This window comes from Crinia signifera, chromosome 19 (genome assembly GCF_055691185.1).
Source record: "Crinia signifera chromosome 19, ASM5569118v1, whole genome shotgun sequence".
NCBI lineage: Eukaryota > Metazoa > Chordata > Amphibia > Anura > Myobatrachidae > Crinia > Crinia signifera.
This window is the reverse complement of record NC_139226.1, coordinates 37,788,849-37,811,569: the sequence shown is the minus strand read 5'-3', so window position 1 is coordinate 37,811,569 and position 22,721 is coordinate 37,788,849. Positions and strand designations below refer to the sequence as shown.

Here is a 22,721-nt window from a genome sequence, read left to right as displayed (position 1 = left end):
TCGACCTTCGGGCTTCGGCTGGTCGAGCCAATGACCCATACCCTATCTCAGGCATGTCTATAGATTGTAAGCTTGAGAGCAGGGCCCTCCTACCTTTTGACCCTGTTTGTTGTATTACTGTCTCCTTTTGTAAAGTGCAATGGAATATGCTGCGCTATATAAGAAACTGTTAATAAATAGATGTCCACACTATGGCCCTCCAGCCGTGTGAAACTACAAGTCCCATCATGTCTTGCCACAGTTTTGCTATTAGTGAATATTAAAACTATAGCAAGGCATGTTGGGATGTGTAGTTTCACAACAGCTGGTGGGCCATACAGTAGATTAGACACGTCTGCCCTATCTGATTATGAGAGAAGGATGACTGCAGTAGCCACGTGACCTAATTAAATCAGAGCCGGGGACTGTATTCAGCAACCACCATACAGCGCGGTTCCCAAGCGACGTCACTCCAGGGTCCGGTCACATGACGTCTTCTCGGGACTCTACCAATAGAACAGGAGAACTGCACCACCCAGGCAACCCACGCAAACAAACGCCCTCATTTATTTCTGCGATCACTGATTGCACAGTCCATTCCTGGCAGAGGCTAGTGATTGGCTGACGACGCTGCCCGTCTGAACCTGCTGGTGAGTCACATGCTCCCCCCACGCACGGCTCTCTACTGTGTGAAGAGTTCCAGCAGCAGCACTAGCGCTGGCTCCTCCGTCCTATCACTTCCTGCCAGCCGCAGTGTGGCTGCTGCTCAGTGCTGATTGCTGGGAGAGCTGCTGCCGGTGGCGGTGACAGCAGCAGGCGCTGCTGCAGGAAGACGCCGGTCTCCTGGGTGCTACCCTGGTGCTTTGTCCTCTGTGAGCCGGCCAGGGAAACATATGCCATGCAAACTTCATACAAGATCATTCCTCACGTTAAGTAAGTATTGACCTAAGTGTCTCTCTCCCTCTCATAGCTGTAACCTCACTGGATCTACAGCAAAAACACATTTACATGATCTTCTTTATTTGTATGTTATGAGTTTTCTTTTGTGTAACAATAATGTTGTTTATATGGTTCCTTTCTGCATGAAAGCTATGGGGGCTTTGTCCTGCATCTACACCCAAAAGAGTTAAGGCCCCCCCCATACAGTAGTTTGATATGGCCCCTTTTCACGCTATTTCAACCAATCGGGTCGATACATTGTGTGAAAAAGGACATATCGTATTTTTTAACTCCGATCAGATGCGCATCGGATCTGTAGATCGTCCTGGCTGCCACAACGATTTGTCAGATCCCGCAGCCTTGACTGCGATCCGATGCGATACATCAGATTCAAAAGGACCGCATACGATATATCGTATGCGCTCTAGTCACCTGGTGGTGTTGACGGGCTATCGTATGCGATACCACGCAGTAGTAAAGGACCTTAGCATAACAAAAAAAACATTCAATTTACAATACAATGTTGAACAAACTATTACTTAGTTCTGGCTATTCGGAAGCACACGCTAGTTACATGCTTGGGGTAGGAAGGAAAGTATATATAATGATGCTAATTACATAGATGTTAGTCTAATAGCCTTGGCTGGTAGTGTCTGGGCAGCATCAATAGCTGATTGTTCCCCATTCTTATGTAGTGAATGGTTTATGCAGAAGATGTGAGAATGTGTCTGTCACACTGGTCTTGAACCGGCCAGTGTGTGGTTTGCCCTGTGTCTGTCAGTTACAGTGATTTCAACACTCAGTCATGCTATGGTTACATTAGTCATGTGTCTGAGGCATCGCTTATTGCTGTACGTTGGGATAAATAGTGTGTAAGCCATTGGATGTTCAGATAAATGTGCATATGTAGGTTATAGTGCAGAGAAACTTTATACTTCCTAGTCGCAAAGTTTCCCAACTTTTCAGAGATATAGGGCCTGATTCCTGTGACCCCGGCACACATCATCCTGCCCGTGTAGCCATAGCTAGGCATTCCCATAGGCAACACCTATCCCCGCTGCTGCCTGCGAACAGCTTGGCGACTATGCAAGTCTTTGAAGCTGTTTGCAGAGGGGACACGCACACGCAGGTATAAGACCATGGGCATCACCACAACCATCTGGACGGGGCTGAACTTGCTATTTTGCGAGGAAATCAGAATGCCCGCCTTATTGCCGATGTATCAAACTTCGAAGGGACAAAAATTGGAGATGTTTCCCATCCCATCCACTCATTTTATGGACTGTGCTATATAAATGATAGCAATAAGCTGTTTGCTATGGGCACCTGATTATTTTATCAGTACACTTGGGTATGTTGAAGGCAGTCTATGCCCCTGTGGTCAGAATGGGCTAAGTAATGATGGCCGCTGATGTTTAACTATTGATGGCGGAGACCTCAGGCATTGGGCCGCCACCAATGTTTGCTCAACATTGTTGCCTCCTTTGATAGGTGGAAAAAAAACACTTGCCATTGGTTATAGATCATTGGTGATCGCAAACTCTCTGTCTAACAGACTATTTAGTAGGCATGTAAAGGTGCCCATACACATTACAAGTATTGTATACAATATTGCATCTCATCTCTGTTTTGCAATGAGATCTAGTACAAAAAGTATGTGCAGCACAAAACCGAGATGCAATATTGTATATAATAATTGTAACGTGTATGGACATCTTTAGGAGATTTTAACTTTTGTATTTTGTTTATTTTTCTTTGGGTTTTTGTTGTTGTTTATCTTCATGTGTTGTTAATGATACATGTTCTGGTTATGGTGTGTACACACGGTAGATGTGCCTTAAGATCCTATCCACGATCCGATCAGATAGGATCGTGGATAGGATCTTAAGGTGCCCACAGACGCATCGATCCCGGCGTGCGTTCTGTGCTTAACTAGCACACATAGCATCGCATCGTATGCCTTGTGCATGCAATGCGACAAAAATCTAGTACAAAAAGTATGTGCAGCACATACTTTTTGTACTGTGCGATGAGGTGCCGCGGGAGCGCGCACCCCATCGCATCGCATAGCATCGCACCGCCGGGATCGGTGCGTGTGTGGGCACCATTAAGGCACATCCGATTTGCATCCAATCTTGACTATATAGTGCAGATCTGCACTATATAGACAAGGCAGCCAAGACTTTCTGGCTTCCGATACGTGAACGCGCATCGGGATCGCAAGGGTTAAAACCCTTGCGATCTGCATCCGATTCCGATGTTGACTATATCATCAACATCGGAAAGGAAATCGGACCGTGACACTATTACACTAACTTCTTATTTCTCTTTTTCCAATTATATGACCACAAATAACACATCAGAAAAAATGTAATTTGCTAAAGTAGAACTTTTTGACTTGAGCTAAGCAATACTCCCCCTCCCATTACATGACAAATGTAATTGAAAAAAATGTATTCTGGCGCACCCAAAATGTCAGGTTGCTGTCCAGAAACAGCGGCTTCAAGGCGGTCAAATATCGACCGTGTTGTGTTTAAATTCATTGCTGTTTTTTCTCACTGTTTGGGGTCGCGCCTGCGTACTCCAATCCTTACACATGTGCAGTTAATCCTAATCCAACGGTTTGCAAATTCGCACAACAGCGATCAACTCTGAATCAGACCCTTAGTTTGGTGTTTTTGACCTTTGTGTATTTCGAAATAAATTTATCTTTTGTAATATTTGTGCCAGTGTACACAATGTTACTACAGTAGAACCAGCATGCCATAAAAGGGCTAAAGGTTGGGTTATATGGCATTTGTGCTAGCTGTGATCATTTCATGAGTCATTGCTTTATGACCAGGTCCAGTACACATGATGTAAGAAGACTTTCACAGGTGTAACCTGCGTTCACTTTTGCTAGTGATGTTACTTTGTCGCTGTGTGTACACTTTAGGTCCATGTTAGTGACACAATGGGTTGGTGGAAGGTTACATTCCTGCTGCTTGCCCTCTGGGGATATGTGAATGGTTTGTGGGAACCCTAGACCTGCTGAACAGGAGTAAAAACAGGATCAGTGGGTTTAGGTTTCTCTGGCATGGGGTATAGGGTTCTTGTCTATTCGGTTATGGTATCATTGGTCAACAGAGTCTAGGTCGAGACAAGCAAAAAGTTGACACTTGAGTTTTTTTGTTTTTGTATGGTGTCCGTTTGTAGATTTCAACACATGGACCCTAAATCAGTGTACTGCATTCCCTCTTTGCTCTCCTTGCTTTGGGTACATTACTGTTCCCGCTTGGGGGTAAATTTAGGAATGGTGCACACACCTGGTGCGTTTAGCGCGTTCAGTTTGGTCTTTGTATTTCAATTTGCACTGTGTCTATTTGCCGATGCGACGCGCTCTCCCGCATGGTCAACATCACATGGTAAAATAGTATGTGCGTGTGTGCAGTCCAAACCGCATAGCACACATTGTATAGGCTGCGGACCTAGCACACATCACACCACTTGTGGGCACCATAAAATGGGAGTTCTATTGAAGGGGAAATGTTTCCCATATAGTGTTCATTCTAGCACCCGCCAACTTTGAAAACCCATGCAGTTCCTCTTCCCTGCCTGGGGTGTCGCTGTCTGCTGTGGTGTTTCTGGCACAGGTCTGGTTTGCATATCAGTGCTGATATACAGACCACACTGTGCTAGAAGCACTTTCAAAGTTGGCGGGTGTTAGAATGAACACTACGATAATGGTAAGATCTAGAGTCAAAAGGTCGACATGAGTTTTGCACGGGTCTTTTAGTCAACGGACGGTACTTCAGGCCCTACCATCCACTAGGACGTGGAGGGAAAATAGAATAGTGTGCCGAGCGCACTGTGACTGTGACCATGTGGACTAAGTTGACATTCGGTAAAAAAAAAAAAAGTAGAAAACTCATGTCGATCTCAACATTTTCAACCTAATGCTTGTGTCGACTTTCCAACACTGTCAACTTTAGGTATGTCATCCTAAGGCCCTGTTGACCCAATGGCCCATTCCCATCCGGATACCGTCTAGTCTTAAACAATCTTTTTATATTTCTCTGCATCTCACCGTTCTAGTAACCGTACAAGTTGTGTAATTGTTCCTTTCATGATTGTTCCCCGGCAGGAAAGACATCGCTACGTCCGAATCACCATTGCAGGAACTTACAACTGGATGAAATCTGAGCCTAGGACTATGATTTCTACTAGAGAATCCATAAGGAATATGAACAGAAATATATCGTTAGTTTCATTTCCTCCATTGATAATATTTTGGAGAGAATAAACTGAATTTATTTTATTTTACCTTGTATGACGGCGTCATACTATTTGCCTTTATGCATCGCCAAGCCAAGCTTTACGCACTTGCGCCATTGTGCTTTATTGATTGTACATTAAAACCAAAGCTGATGCCCAATACACCCGCTACATAAAATGTCTGTGGCATACCAGCAGGCATCGGAGACCCTGCTCCATGGAGAATTTGGAGTCTACCCATCCAAAGGTATTCGCTATGCACTTAGCCTGACCCGCGTAGGACTCCACATCCAGAGACTGGTGCCCAAGCCAGATGATGACCAGCGTACGGTGCTGCCCATCCTGGACATGGTGGGATGTCACACCCTGCGTAGTCATGGCTCGAATGACATTTTTGCCTATTTTTCCATTTATTCCTACCCGTTGAAGAAAAAGAAGGTTGCTATGGGTTCTACGCGCACACGCCAAAGGTTGGTTCGTACTTTTAGGGTGGATAAAACCTCAGACTATGAGCAGAATCAAGCCATTGCTGAGAAGTGGGCAACCTCAATAAAGTGTCTGATTCAGCAAATCCCAATCTCCAGTGACATCGGTAAGGAACCAGTGGAAACTAAATGCAATTTCACAATAGTAGAACCTATTTATAGGCATTTATTATTAGTATACTAGTTATAAGACCATCAAATTGACAGCTTAGTCCCTATCTGCTCCTACCTCTAATATCTGTCTTCACAGCTCCCTCCCTCCATGTTCAGCAAGTTTAAAAACAGATAATTTTGTTTTCACTTTCTGTTAAGGAGTAATTTGGTCCATTGAGCGGCCTCTAGTGGGCACAAGCGGTACTTCACCTCCAATGTGAGGAGTATTCAGAGCTATATATAGATAGATTTGCAGTATCCTTGTGCTAATAAACTCCTCCTGCATGCTTATTTGTTCCACAGCTCATGTGCCTAAATATTGGCCATCTGAGGAAACCACACAGGTTATTGAGAATGGCCTGGGAATTAATGCTTGATGCTAGCATAGCCACTCCCACAAAATGGAGGCAACTCTTCCTGTTGCAGCCTCCAGACAGCTTCAGGCTGTCAATAAGGGTGCAGCTAGGTATGTCAATCCTGGGATTGGATTCCCTAATACTTAAACTCTGCATATTTACTTACAGGTGCGGCCGGGCAGGTTGTCGAATGGCGCTGGGTGGGTGAATGGAGGCGGGTGGGCGGGCTCTTGGATTCGGGAGTGCAGCACATTGAGTGTACCCAAGACAAGGCGGCTGTGTGGCCTGCGCAGCGTGACGATGTCAGAGGCCGTGGATGGGAGAAGCCGGGCAGTGTCTGAGCACATGCTCAGACGCTGCCCGGCATTAGACTGTGCATGCGCAGTCTAATCCTGTAATCCTAGGATTGGAAACTCCAAACCCGGTATTAAAATCCCCAGCATTTTACGGCCCAAATCCCGGGATCCCGCTGTTCCCGGGATTGGCCACCCTAGGTGCGGCTTAGGGGCTGTTTGTCCCACAGAGCAAGACTTGCTTAGCACATGCACGGAATGGTTCCTGCACATGCGCAGTGCACATAACATCAGAAATGCACTTCAAACATTGGTTTGCATACATTTCTGAATTGGTCCCAATGGGTCAGATATATCAAGCTTCAAAAAGAGATCAAATAAAAATTGATACAGCCAGCCAATCAGCTCCTAACTCCCATGTTACAGGCTGGGTTTCAAAAAAATGTCAGGTAGGAGCTGATTGGCTGGTTGTTTATCACATTCTGAAGCTTGATACATCTGGCTCTATGTCCACAACACAATGACCCATATCTGATTATAAATATACTTTGTTATGTTTATGAATGTTTCTCCTAATTATGCTTATGGCCCAGCTAATCAGTGTTTATATGTTTAGAATTGTCTGCGTAAGCCAGACAATGCCGCTATGAAGGAGTAGAAGACGGTATTTGTGTGTGTATATGAAACCCTGTTAGCGATGCTTGACTGTCAGTTAAGGTCAAAATTATTATATACAATATTAATGCAGAACAGAATAACACCCAGAAATCTGGCACAAGATTCCACCCTGTTGAATGGAGAACGTTCACAAGCCCACTGACTGTATTCCAGGGTCAGCTGCGGTTACTTGTACCGTCCCAGCCTGACTGCAGGCAATGCTTGGGCCGTGGGAAATGTTGAATCAGCCACGGTGCGGAACATGGTTGCCATTGATGTCAGCTCTTGCTCCCAGCCCAGAGCTTGGACCCCAGCCCAGAGCTTGCATTCTTTTTGTTAAGGGAAGAGCGACTCTGTAGCCGTGCACAGCTGATGGCTGTATAGTTTCTTAAGTTCAGTGGCTGGTATCTGTTTGTAATTAGAACTGAAATAATCAGGTGCTGATCTATTAAATCCTAATTAGTCATGGTCCGGTACATGTACCTACCTGCTCACACAGACTTAGAATCTGCCTTTCATCCTGATGAACAGATCTAGAATATCAATGCCGGAGTCCCGACCTTGAGTATGCGGGGTCTGTTCGCGTTGGGTGGTAGGTTTATAAGGTTAGAATTAGACATTAACGAGAAGGTTAAGGGGAAGAGTGGCAGGACGTATACTTACCGCACCCCGATCGGGATTCCCTCTGGGTTGCGGCTAGATACACTTCTGTTTCTTGACTTTTCCCATTATGCAATGGGTTCACATATACCTGTAAGGGGGAATACAAATCTGTGGCTTTCGACTCAAGCATGGCGAGCAACGCCTGCCCGCGAGGGTAGTATCCAGCTGAAATAAAAGAAAATAACCTAGACCTACGTAAACTTCGGATAAATTAAACAAAAAAAAAAAATCTACAACTTCCGCCCTCACCTAACATCACATCCTGGTCAAAGAACAGAAGTGGATCTAGGCACAACCATTTCCTCTGTTGGCATGCCGGTGTCTCTCTTTTGATCGCCAGCACCCTATCCGCTGGTCATTCACATGTATTCCCCTACAACAATGGAGAAGCTCAATGTCATCTGCATGGAGGTGATACAGAAATAGAAAGCAGCCTACCTGAAGAAAAGATACAGAGGAGAGAGCCAACCAGTGGCGTAACAATAGACCGCAGCCCCTGCTGCCATAATATCGGCAGGGGGCGCATAGAATATAGTTACGCCACTGGGGCCAACCACCAAGCCTTGGAGTTCTCCAGCTCATTCTATGTTCTTACTATATTATTATTACTGTTGTTGTTACTATCGTTATTTCTGTTTTTAGATTTTATAGTCGGGTTTATGTAGGTTACGATTGAGAAAATGGTAATGAAAGTCTAAATGAAACTGAGTAAACCCCATCCATACAACAATGACCTTAATAGATTGGTAGTTGGCGGTTTAAAAGTATTGTGCAGCTCAACGGTCAGGTTTGAAATGCGAAATGTTCTAGAACAGGCAGACCTTACCTATTTTTTATGCCATACAGTAGGAGACTAAAATAGGACATGCAACATTTTAGCAACTAACAGCGTTCTTAAGATGTGTTCCAAACATCTACTCCACACTTCCATCCCCGATCGATTTTATTCACCAAATAACAGTGGTAACCGCCTTCAAGACGGGTGTGGTATATGGTCCCGGCAGTCGGGATCCCGACAGTCATGATCCCAACGTTGGGATTTCCAACTGGCCGGACTCAGACAGTGGGGCAAGCACAACAAAGCCCCTTGAGGGTGCGCTCGCCACGCTGCGGGCATGGTGGCTCACTACGCTCGCCACCTATTCTATTCTCCCTCTATGGGGGTCGTGGACCCCATGAGGGAGAACAGCCAGTGGCCGTCGGGATCCCGACGTTGGGCTATATGACTGTCTAGAAACTTTCCGGCACCCCTTCAAGACAACAGTGAAGACTTCCACTAATGTAACACTTTTATTTTTAAAGGTAAATTCATCCATATATTAACAGTGAACATTATAAAAGTTATATTTTAGTTGAAAGTCACGGCACCAGTCGTGAATGTGCCCCGCACCTACAATATTTTTACCGTTCCTAGTTCTTCAGCTCACAGTAATCTGAGAGGAGGTTCGTACAGAGAAACCAGCGCTGATCTAATGGATCAATAAGCAGATTGAGAAGAGGATAGGACAGATGTGAAACAGCCATTAGTGTGAAATGCAGCACAGAGGTCCGGGGAGCTAGAAGCACGTACAGATCTTCTCAGTGATCAATCAATCACCTTCGTCATAGCAGGCTCTGTGGAGTGTTCGAAACAAAAGCCTGACTGAATCAATAGGTTCTGTGGGGTGGCACAGGAAAGCCTCGCTAGCAGACTGATTATAAACTGCCATACAGTGGGCAATGCTACATAGTAGAATTGGGAGCACACTGTAGAATAAATGCAGACGAAGGGGACCAGCCGGTATCCAATCGACTGTTCTACGATGTCTAGATTGGCCATGTTACGAACCCATCTAGTTAGACGCCTAAAGATAGTCAACTGCTTCTAGATCGACAATAACGGAAGTTAGATGCCAGCTTAATGGCGATGGGAGTGTGGGCAACGGTCACATGGTCGACATGAGTTTTTCACAATTTTTGGGTGCCGGATATCACCGGTCAACTTGGTTCGTACTTTAATATCTAAGTGGACATAGAGTGAGATTATAATAGTGTAGCGAGCCATGCGAGGGGACACTGGGCACATATACAGTGTCCATAGGGACCCCTGTGACATTGGGCACCAAAAACAAACATGAAACACTCATGTTGACCACGCTGTCGTCTAACTTCCGTTACTGTCGATCTAGAAGCGGTTGATCATCTTTAGGCATCTAAATAGGTAGATCTAGACCGCTTTGATCCACTATACAATAACCAACCAGCTTGGGGGTGACCCCACTTAGGCAAGAAGATTTCCCCAATCCCACCCTGTACATTTAAAAATCTATGATCCTGCCTAATGATTAGGATCTGGGCACCAATAACCCGATTGGTTACAAGGCCATGAATATAGTATTCTAAATTGGGGGAGGAGCTTCTGTCTCAGATTTCACTATCTCCCATGTCTGTATGAATATAGAATCTCTGCGGTTCGGCCATGTCCATAGTCGTAGGATAATAAGCACTTTACTATCCAGCTGCAAAGGCGTCTTGCCAAAGAAAAATTGTGGTTTCTTTAACCTCGGCCTCTGAGAGAGGTTTGCGCTCTAATAGACGTACAGCTGCAAAATGATATATTACAATGAATTTAAAAAAAGCAACGTCTGCCCCGTGATCTCCTAACCACTTACAGAATCATTATCCCACAACAGAAGTTCTACTTCTCAAAGATCTGCTACGCGCCCGTTCTGCCCCTTTCTTGTGCCGTACTCTGCATTTATACCAAATGCATTTTTCAGACCTTAATGTGGAAAATTAAAAGCCTTGCTGAGTACAACCTCGCCCCCTTCCATAGTTGTACAGATGTCGTTTTTGAAAGCCAAATAGTGATGTTATGTGGGCAATACATCTCCAGCCTCCGGGTTTTGAGGATGATCCATCTTCAATCTGCCTATTGCAGCATTTTAATAATCACTGACTGGCCAATCCCGATCAATTATTTTATTTTATGTTCGAATTGGCGAGTCCAGGATTTTCTTTAGCCGCCCATACACGCTGCGATCCCGGCAGTGCGATGTGTGCTTTGAGGTGCGTGCTCCCGCGGCACCTCATCGCACAGTACATAAAGTATGTTCTGCACATATAGCTGTATAACGTGCAGAACTCTTACCAGGATCTTCTATTCGTATAGAGCCAGGACTCCCCATCTACCCCCCCCCCCCCCCCCCATCTTCAGAATTTTTGTTATACCTCTGTTACATCTTTATTGTTGACTATAGTAAAAAATGGCATATGGCGATCCTATATCAGTTTAAATGTATCTTTTCTAATGTAAATAATTCAGGCGTGGATCATTAGGTGGACAGGCAATAGACAAATGTTGACATGAAAATGTTCGACATAGGGAAAGTTCTTTTTTTCATGTGTTTTTTTTTTTCGGTCTATGTAGACTATTGGACTGTAGAAGTGTACCACATCCCCTTGGCTGTGCTCGACATGCTTCGGGCACCATGCCTTGCTGCATTTGGCATGATATTCAATTCTCCCTCTATGACAGGCATGTCCAAACTATGGCCTTCCAGCTGTTGTGAAACTACAACTCCCATCATGCCGTTCTCGGTCGGGATTCAATGTCCTGCCTGCCGGGGAGCGAGAAGGGGGCGTGGCCACGAGTAGCGGCAGTGAAGAGGCGAGCTGCAGCCAGGAGCTCGTCACTTCCCGGCAGAACGAGCCCGACAGCTTGTGATGTCGGGCTCGTTCTGCCGAGAAACCCTGCTCAATGCTGTCGGTGAAGACAGCATTGAATAGGGCCCGGCGACCATCTCCCCACGGGATTGAATACCCCACTTAATATTCTATGTTCTAATATAAGCTCCTGATTTTCTTTTATGTTTCCTTCACACTTTTCCTTCTTATTTTCAGATGTTGTTCCAGATCACAAGCCTAGGCCTCGGCGCTTAATGCTGATAGTGAACCCATGCGGAGGACGAGGCAATGCTCTGCAGCAGTGCCACACACACATCCTGCCTATCATCTCAGAAGCAGATATTAGTTATAACCTTATACAAACAGGTAAGTCTTGTACTGTACAGTCCCCACAGCTGTTTCTGCTTTTCTGTGACCACTTGCGTAAATGCTTTTTTCTTATGGTTCTAGAAAGACAAAATCATGCTCGAGAATTGATGCAGAGTATAAGTTTGGAAGAGTGGGACGGTATCGTAGTCATTTCCGGAGATGGACTGCTGTTTGAGGTAGTGTCTTATTGATTATTTTCCGTAAAAAAAAAAAGTGTATATATATAATATTCTAAAACTTCAACAATGTTATTGGACTGAAATGTTTTACATTTTTCATGCACAGAATTGTTTTACAGGTTTCTGAAATATATTATTTCAACTGTTCAAACAGTTTAGTATGTTAGTTAGCCCAAACATCTAGTTTGTATCAGAGCAATTCCCCATTCTGACTGGATCAGGGGATAGAAGCAACCATTGATGTTGGATTTCACGTGTATGGATTTTTAGCACGATTCCCAAATTGCAGAACGGGGACTCGGGGTCACAGATGTATGCCAACATTAGTTACTTATAACATGTTTTAAAAAAAATAAAAATAGAACAGCTATTTTTAAAACACATTAAGGCCCTCATTCTAATTGCGTCGGTCCCTGGCGTGTTTGCACTGGGGACCGATGTTGAAGTACTGCCCATATTCGCTTATGCGCATGTGTAGGGCTTCAGTACGAGTGCCTTTGGCAACTTACAAAGTTGCTGTGGTGCTCGCAAAGGGGGTGGGGGGGGCATTCGCAAGCGAACGCCTTGTGTTTCCTGGGCGTACCATCAAAAACAGAGGGTGCGCCCAGGAAACCGCTGGGTGTCCCCAAACGCACGCAGGTGCGCAGCTGGGGGGGGGGTGACTGTCATCACGACGTCAGCCGCCCGCCCCCTTTTTGGACCGGACGCCGCAAGTCTAAGTCAGCCCAGACTGACTTAGAATTGCGAGCAGGGTAGAAATCATTCGATGGTCGGTGACCATCGATTGATTTCAGCCCCAGTCACTATCCTGCAAATGTTTATGAAAGACATTCATTCGCAAAGTGGTGGGGATGTGCGGACTGTGGCGGGCATTCGCACGTGCGGCGCTAGTTGGCTCGCTAAGCGGCAAAGGTACGCTGCTCAGCGAGTCAACAAGTGTCACCCAGTAAATGTGCAGCGTCCGGGGTTTATCATGGCATCTAACTTGCCTTAATAGTCTGTGATTTTCCTGCAGTAATCTTATTGCTTAGTTGACCTTTAGCTGATTTATTTGCCGTAATTAAGGAATGCTTTTGGCCCAGAACACCCAGACTTCTGGCATGCGTAAGAAAGGTGGAGCTGGTTTTTCTCTCCTGTACAGTATGTAAATCTAGGTCATCATTATTAGTTTGTCAGTTGCCTTTTATATGTCACGGTAACAATGTAACGTAACCTTATACATTGTTATAAACACCAGACTCCATTAGGTCTTTTTTTTTGATTCATAGAAAACGGTCTAGCCAATCAGCTGCTGTGTATTATTGTTTAGAAGGCACTTAAGGGGTGATTCAGGTCGGTTTGCAAAAGCAAACTCTATCTTTAATGGCCAAAATCATGCTGCACTGCCGGTGGGGCAGACGTAACATGTGCAGAGAGAGTTAGATTTGGGTGGTTTATCTTGTTTCTGTGCAGGGTGAATACTGGCTGCTTTATTCTTACGCTGCAATTTCACACCCCACCCAAATGTAACTCACCCTGCGCATGTTACATCTGCCCCATCTGCAGTGCAGCATGGTTTTGTCCATTAAAGGAGGAGTTTGCTTTTGCAAACCAACCAGAATCACCCCCTTAATCTTACTCCAAAGCTGATTGGTTCCCATAGTGCCTTTCTTGTCACAATCCATTCAGGTTTCTCCTATTTATTCTTTAGCATGTTGTTAAGGACCCAAATGATATCAGTGGGTAATCTCTGCTACCCAATGTTAATGATTAAATATCTGCTTTGCCGTTAAACATGTTTAATATGCAAAGTAAAGAATTATACTTACAATACAAAATGACATACCCGCTTATATGATGAAACCCAGGTGAGCTTTATCAAATATTCGGTACAGTTCCTAGTTGCATTCATAATGTCATGTCGACAGGCCCCAGGTTAACATCTGTGGAATGTCAACCTTTTCATTTGAAATGCCGCCATTCTCAGAATGCTGATGGGTTAAGCTGCAGAAGGGCTGACTAGGACAAGGGTTAGGCAGAGGACAGGGTTACGAATACCCCTTTCACACTGGCAGAGCCGGGTCATACCCGGGAATGTGTTCCCGGATGCTTCCCGGGACTCTAACCGGGAATGTACCCTTTCACACTGCTCTCAGACCTGGGATCGACCCGGGACAGCCCCATTCAAACTGATCCCGGGAAATCCCTGCAAATACATATGCATGTCATTAGAATTGGACTCCAGGGCTCTGAAAGATGACATCAGCATTTGCGAGCCCAAGAAAGCTCCAATCAGCAGCTTTTTTTAAAGTCCCGTGTACCCAATCCCAGGTACGGGACCATTCACACTGACCGCATCCCCGGTCGATTCCGGAATCTACCCAGGTCAATATTCTTTCAAGACCCTTTCACACTGAGCTAAATCCCGGGTTGATGCGCGTTCATGTGCAAAAACCCGGGATATTTTTGCAAGTGTGAAAGGGGTATAACTGGTGAGCCAGTGCAGCAGATATCATGTGACCATCCAAAAAGGGTGGTCACATGACCTGGGATGTTAAGTTGCCAATCTGACATGTCACTTGTGTAGACCACCTGCGCGTGTACAGTCTCATGTCGACCTACTCAACCTCCTACATGAGCGCTGTCAACCTAACGTACCACACTTATTCGTTACTACTGGATTTAGGATACTGCAGGAAATCGGCTGAGATACCAGTGTGCATGTATGTGTTTCTTCTCTGACTTAATGGCACATAATGTATTGTATTAAATAGATCCATTGTGTCCGAAATAATGTCCTTATGCGTTCTGCTCAGGTTATTAATGGATTGATGGAACGCCCTGATTGGGAGGATGCAATTAAGATGCCCATTGGAATCCTCCCGTGTGGCTCAGGAAATGCCTTGGCTGGAGCGGTGAACTATAACGCAGGGTAAGGAGGAGATTAATTCACGTAAGGCTTCCTTTGCACAGGGTCCTAAGTTCTAGGTCTGTAGAAAACAAGGTGATGGAAGGAAATGTGGATGACTAATCCTGTGATGTGTTCTTATTAAGGCCCATTGCATTTTCGACGCTATGACCCCCATACCCCCTGTGGACTGTGTAAAGTTCTGCTCCTCTGCAGGCTCCACCATTTTGTGCCAAACACCTGTTGTACTTCGGCAAAAATGGAATGGTGCAAATGGTTGTATAAGTGTATTTTTTTTTTTCCTCACTACGCTTCCAATTTTTTTGGGTGGCTTATTACACCTCAATGTGAAGTTCTGTGTGTTGCATGTTTTGTATGGTTATCTGGTTAGTACGGTTTACTGGCGACAGTAGGTGTGAAAACAATGACATACTGTTCTGTTCCATCTAGTGGATAACAGCTTTGTCTGCACAAAACAGAGGGGCAGAGGTATGAAGCAGTGATAAGGGAGGAGAAGTGAGCCAGAGGAGAAGTGGCCCATGGCAACCAATCAGCACAGTAATATCTTTCATTTGCATAATATAAAATTATACAGGGCAGCTGATTGGTTGCCATGGGCCGCTGCTCATCTGGCTCACTTCTCCTCTGTTATCACTGCTTCATACATCTACCTCAGAGTCTCTCAAATATGATGTTTTGCAGGTCTTTACGGCACATCTAGATCGCTATAGACCTGATACACAATTATGTTAATGAGGCTATTGCTATAAATACTTTATTAATGTATATATTATAAATACTGTTGTGTGTGTTTGTGCCCCCTCACATAAGGGCAGTAAAGCACATGTGTCACTGAGCAGAGTTGGACCAGGCAGGCTAGCTGGGACTGTGGGGAAGGTACACTGTAGTGTGCAACAGGAGACTGTGCCAAGCTGCTTTGAGGGAGGAATTGCTTTTTCCCCTATAGGGAGAGGACCGCAATGGGAAACAGACCACTCATGACCAAGATTATTTAAAGGGGACCTGTAGGGGTTGCTCTGAGTGTGCCCTCAGAGAGAGGAGAAGGGAGTACGTCGTGGTGCGGTCAGGAACATGCTTCTTAGGAGCCGAGTTCAGGGCTATAACCAGAGAAGGTAGTGGCAGAAGAGGCTTCGCCGCACAGTAGGTGCTGCTTCCCCAGATACAGCAGGCAGTGTGCAGGTCCCTGTGCCATACAATGTAGTTGGAGGAAGGCATCCATGAGGATAACCCTTTTCTAGACTGAAAGGCCGTAAGTGACATGGATTTCTCCAGCTGATAGTCACAAGCAGTCTGCAGCTCCCATACAAGCATCCAGAGAGGTATTACAGCTTAGAACCATGACCATACACCGTGTAACCTACAGTGCCGTGCCTATTACACTACTACCCGGAAGCTTCATACTGCCATAATTATATTTGGACAGGAGGCGCTAGATCAGTTAAAGGTTCATAGTCTACTGCCTTTTATATCCCAGTAATATAGCCTGCCTTCTTCTTGTCCAATCAGGACTCGGTGCACGCCCTCTGTTTATTACCAACAGCCAGGGACGTGCAATGTACAAGGTCGACGGATCATTGAGCGTAACTCAAACAGGAAGGTTACGGTGTATTAGATCTACAACGTCTTGGTCTACAGTCAAAAGGTTGACAGGGTCACAAGGTCGACATGAGTTTTTCATGGTTTTTGTTGGTGTCTATGTCAACATAGTATGGACACAGTCTAAGTGTACCGCATCCCATCGTATGGTGTGCTACGCTCGCCATGCTTCCGGCACACTATTCTGTTCTCCTGCCACGCCGTAGTGGATGGTAGGGTATGAAATACAGACTGTCTACACATGTCGGCTTAAAAGAAATATTAAAAACTCATGTCAAACTTTTCCATATTGACCTTTTGACCTTGTTGACATGCTGAATGACGCCCTTTTGACTGTCTACCCAATAGTTGTCAATCTTTTGACTGTTGACCTAGACCTTGTAGATCAAATGACTGCATACCAACAGGAAAGGACACCCATCCCACTTTCACTACTGCAGAGAGACTGACCAGATGCACTAAGCTTCAAAAGTGATAAAATGGACAGTGACACACAGCCAGCCAATCCGCTTCTACCTGCCATGTCACAGACTGTGTTTGAAAAATGTCAGGTAGGAGCTGATTGGTTGTTTTTTTTTTTTTTTTAGCACTCTCCATTTTATCACCTTTGGAGCTTGGTGCATCTGGCCCTTATATCTGTCATAGTGTTTGAGAGTAAATTGTGCACTCACACTTACAGTACCTGAGCAGCACCAGTAAACTGTAGAAGTTTACTGGTGCTATGTTTTGTCTTTACTGTAATGCTGTGTACACACGGTGCGATTCCCGTGCGATGAGATCTGATCACATTGCACGGCATGCATGCGATCTGCGTACAACTTTGACTATATAGTCCACATCTGCACTATATAGTTAAGGCAGCCAAGAATTTCTGCTTGCGATACGTGAACGCGCATCGGGACCGCAAGGGTAAAAAAAACCATGCGATCCCAATGAGATGTTTACTATATGATAATGATATTTATATAGCGCTTTTCTCCCAATAGGACTCAAAATGCTTTACCATTGTCTTTACAGCTCAAAATATATATAATATATAGTTAAATCCTCATGCAGATTGTACTCGTGTGTACACACCATAAGAGATACTTTGTTGTCTTATAAGTGCAATGCTTACATGTAAATAAAGACTTTGGGGCAGATGTATGATGTGTCGATATGGGGGAGAAGGGTATCAGCGCACGTTATGTGCACTGATACCGCTTCTCCCCCATGTATGAAGCGGCCGGGAGCAGGCCGAATGTATGAACGGTCAGCATCGCTGACCGTTCCGCACGAAGCCGGATTTGGCTTCGCCAGCATCAGGCTGGCGAAGCCCTATCTAAACAGCAGGGACAGCGCTGTCCCTGCTGTTAGGTCTGGGCTGCGCTGGGGATCTCGCGTGAACAGCGAGATCCCGCGCATGCCCAGTGCGGCCGGCCGGGGGACAGGAGATAGCGCATCAGTATTAACTGATGCGCTATCTCCAGAAAGGGACATCGCCGAAGGGGGGAGTTAACGCTCCCCCTCTTCTGCAGACAAGATGTTAATACATCTTGTCGATGTCCCTTCCTGCTTCGCCTCGCTATTGAGGCGAAGCAGGAAGTATCATAGCGGCGCGATAAGATGATACATCTGCCCCTTTATTTTTTCACCCTTGGACGCTTCCTTGCTCAGCTCTCCTTGTAGAAGGGAACCTGTGTAATAGGAAAGGGAACAGACGTGAACGTGCTGTAGTATAGTGTTAAGAGGAGAACGCCCGATAATACCAGAAGATAAAAATTTCCACTCTCTAGTCAGGAACCATCTGTACAACTTGAGTCTCCAAAACTTGATGGACAGTCCATCAAGTGTCTCATCTGTAAATTATATTTGTATTAAATGCCTTGTTAATCAGACGTGGTGGGCTGAAGAAACAGCATGGAGTTCATTTGGTCTTTCCCTGGGTCGGTGTGGCCTTTTTTACATGACCGGGCCTGGAGCAATCTAGGTTGTTAAAAATAAATATCCATTATGTTGAAGAATGCTCGTATTGCAGTTTATATAGAGTGCGTGAGATCTGCAGCAATATTGCTTTAAAATGAAAGGTGTTCCAACTCTGATATATCACGAAGATGCTCTTTTACTCCTACCATATGGCTCCTATCTACTATATGCTAAGCCATGGGTCTTTAAACTGCGGCCCTCCAGATGTTGTGAAACTACAAATCCCAGCATGCCTTGCCACAGTTTTGCTATAAGGGAGTTAAAACTGTGGCAAGGCATGCTGGGATTTGTAGTTTCACAACATCTGGAGGGCCGCAGTTTGAGGACCCATGTCCAGCTGTTCTATGGAGTATAGAGGTAATTGAAGCCATTCGTTGCCTGGAAACTGTTGCGTTCGGGTGGATTGAGGAAATCCGGTGTTGGAGACTGACGCAGTTACCCAGGCAGAGGGGTCGGTAATAAGTAAGGCTGCTGTACTGTGGCCAGCCCTCGGAACATTGGTGGTGGAAAATATATTACTATACTAGGTTGTTTTATAAAAGTATTGCTAGAATTGTGATTTGACGAGTTTTGTGATTTTTCTTCTTTACTTTCTGCATTTCTTCCAGGTTTGACCAGGCAATGGGATCAGAGCTGCTTCTTAACTGTACCTTACTTCTGTGCCGCGGTACAGTCATGCCTATGGACCTGGTATCTGTGACGACTTGTTCCGGAGCCCGTTCTTTCTCCTTCCTGAGCATTGCTTGGGGCTTCATCTCCGATGTAGACATAGAAAGCGAGAAGTACAGACACATGGGTTCTGCTCGTTTCACCGTAGGGACCATGGTGAGGGTGGCCTCACTGCGCACTTACAGAGGCCGTCTGTCCTATCTGCCAGTACTGGACGCTCACCGTCCCATCTGCAGGAGCATCACTTTATCTCCTAACGGGAGCCTTGTCCCTCTGCAGCGCACACAACTACACCGCACCATCTCCGACATCGGTCTCTGCGAGGAGCGCAACGTGATGTACAAGCGGAGCTCCGCAACGTTTGATACGGAATTGCCAAGCTTCGAGACCTCCCCTTCTCCAGGCTCACCAACGGCATTGCACACCTCCAGGTTCACGTTTGATATGGTGTCCGATGACCAATCGCCAGAAGATCACCCGTTGTCAAATGATGTAAAATCTCAAGCGCATCATCAAGTAAATGGACCGAAAGATGATCTCCTGCCACCCCTAGGCCAACCTGTGCCAAAGTCCTGGGTAACTGTGGAAGACGATTTCGTTCTAGTTTTGGGCATGTATCAAACTCATCTTGGAGCGGACCTGTTTACGGCACCCTTCTCCTGCTTCGATGATGGTTTGATCCACTTATTCTTTGTTAAAGCCGGAATCTCTCGCACCGCCCTTGTGCGCCTGTTTTTGGCAATGGAAAAGGGGACGCACATTGGAATGGAGTGCCCATATTTGGTACATGTTCCTGTTCGAGCATTCCGCCTAGAGCCCCTGACACGGAAGGGAATAATTACTGTGGACGGGGAACAAGTAGAATATGGCCCAATCCAGGCTCAAATACACCATGGACTTTGTAATCTCATCGCTGGCTCTGGTAGAATTCGTATGAGCTCTTCCTAGGGGCTCGCTTATTGCCATACAGTCTTGTGCATTGCATTATCCCTGTGCCAGTTTTATCTGTGCTTTAGTAGATTTACAATAGAGCAGATAGTTCTGGGTTAGAACATTTCGCAAGCCTTGCATACTTGGAATTGTGGCACGGGCCTATTTATATTCATGGTGCTAGTCACCATTAGGAGCATGATTAATGGCTTCCTTATGTGTCAAGTTTTATACTGTAATCGGCAAGAAATCTCTTCAGGCGAGCTTATATTTAAGAATGCAGTTAATAGAACTGCAGCGGAACGCAAGAGTCTTACTTTTACTTTCATATCTGGCTTACTGTATGGGGATCTTTGTTTTCATTAAGGGTTGGGATCATTTGGTCGACAGTCATTAGGTCGACATGGGAAAAGGTCAACATGTTTCTAGGTCGAAAGGTCATTAGTTCGACAATGTCTAGGTCAACAGTCAATGGGGTGTTTACTGTTTTTTTTTACCTGGATGGCAACACAGTCGACATGGACACAGTTTAAAGTGTACCGCTACGCTCGACACACTATTTTATTCTCCCACCACGCCCTAGTGGATGGTAGGGCATGAAATACCGCCTGTTGGCTCAAAAAACAGTGAAAAACCCCATGTCGACCTTTTGACTGTCGATCTAGACACTGTCGAACTAATGACCTTGCGACCTTTTCCCATGTCGACCATCATGCTGTAGGCCAAATGACCGTATCCCTTCATTAATACGTTGACCTGAAATATGGGTCAATTAAACCTAAAAACAGGAATGAGTACACCTGTTATAAAGTCTGTTCCGAAGCGACCGGCATATTGTGCGCCTGTAGCATTTAATTTCCATCCAAACTTTTTTTTTTTTTACCTTTATTTTAGTAGTGCTTATTTTGCACATAGGCAAAGTCGTTGCTGATTGGCACGTCTAGCTTTTGATCGGGACTTCGAAGAAGTGGGAACTGTGTTTTCCTAGAGGAGTTGTGGTCCACAATACATTTTTTAAACAACAATTTGACAGCAAAGAAAGCAATTTATATTTACGTGGCAATAAACTCTCAATGATTGGCTCATTTACTAACTCTATACGGGTATGAGAACCCATTATCCAGAGTCCTGACTTGTACAGAAAGAGGTCATGTTTCACCACTTCTGTGGTTATCGAGGGCCTGATGTATCAAGTTTCAAAAAGTGATAAAATGGAGAGTGATAGCCAGCCAATCAGCTCCCAACTGCCATGTTACAGGCTGGGTTTGAAAAATTGCAGTTATGAGCTGGGTGTTTATCACTTTCAACTTTCTGAAGCTTAAAACATCTGTTAGGAGGAGCGGAGTGCAAGGTTTTCAATGTATTTTAGTGTATATTACACTTGGTCTTCCAAGGTTCGAAAAGTAACCTCTAGAAAACCAGTTCCATGAAATGTGGATGTTCGGTCCCGTACCTATACACACTGGTGTATCTACTGTATAACCGGTGTATATACCGTATAGCAGCCCACACACCGCACAGCTTGCATCCATTTGATCATACCTCATCGGTTTTCGCAGCAGAGCTGCAAATGTCACTGGTAAAATAGCCAACGCCATTTTTGCACGTGCACAATATAGATCTGCTCAGGGATGTAGAGCGGTCGACGGGCACTTCTGCAGGCACATGGACGTGACCTCTCCAAGCGCTTTGAATATCCCGCTCTGACATAGACGTGAATAATTAGACAAATCTTCATGCTCAACAGCCAGGGGGCTTACAATAATGGTAGTATACCATTTCCTACTGGCTGTTAAGACTTTTTTTTTTTTTTTGCTATGTCCAAGGGGTGTGGTCAGATGTGTCCACATACATTTATCCTCCATGTAATACATAAAGCTTGAGCTCTGTGTGACTCTATCATCGTTCTTTTATTTTCCTGTTAAATAGTGTCTTGTTTGGAAGACAGAAAGAATAATACACACAAGCAGCTTTTGCTGATAAAACGACATACTGCATTCAGTGTGTGGCTGCCGCTGTATCGATATGTATTTAGGTTACCGATGGAAGGAATACCAATTGATGGAATCCCCACGACCGAATACTGATGACAATATACCTACATATACACAACACAGACAATCAAAACAGACAACATCAAAATACCGACCGTAAAACACCGACGCAACCACAATGCCGACAGCCAAAATGACACAAAGTTTTAGGTAAATCGTACTGATCCCTCTGTATCTGCATAAGAAATGGAACCTTACAGTGTTTTCCTGGGAAACAGAGTGACGTCACTTTTCATATGCAGATACAGGGCCAGATGCACTAAGCTTCAAAAGTGATAAAATGGAGAGCGATAAACAGCCAGCCAATCGGCTCCTGTCTGACATTTTTCAAACACAGTCTGAGACATGGCAGGTAGGAGCTGATTGGCTGGCTGTTTATCGCTCTCCATTTTATCACTTTTGAAGCTTAGTGCATCTGGCCCACAGCCATTTTGCAAATAAAATGCTGTTTAACGGAAAAGTGCCTAGTGTTAGAATTGCGCCAACGTGTAAGGAGTCGGGATGTACCTGGACACATCTGTAGACCTTGCCTGTTTCTGATTTTACCAGCCACCCATGTAAAGGCTGATTTCCACTTTTTGTTTTTGAAACATTTGCCAAGTTACC

At 45.1% G+C, this 22,721-nt stretch overlaps 1 protein-coding gene across 1 annotated transcript; it reads left to right on the top strand.

The window, feature by feature from the left end:
* Positions 1 to 552: 552 nt before the first annotated feature.
* Positions 553 to 22,377, top strand: SPHK2 (sphingosine kinase 2). The gene is made up of 6 exons (XM_083162368.1): positions 553 to 912; positions 5,042 to 5,764; positions 11,662 to 11,811; positions 11,896 to 11,990; positions 14,789 to 14,904; positions 19,071 to 22,377. The coding sequence occupies exons 2-6, from the start codon at positions 5,350 to 5,352 to the stop codon at positions 20,077 to 20,079; spliced, it is 1,785 nt and encodes a 594-aa protein (XP_083018494.1). The 5' UTR covers positions 553 to 912; positions 5,042 to 5,349; the 3' UTR covers positions 20,080 to 22,377.
* Positions 22,378 to 22,721: the final 344 nt, after the last annotated feature.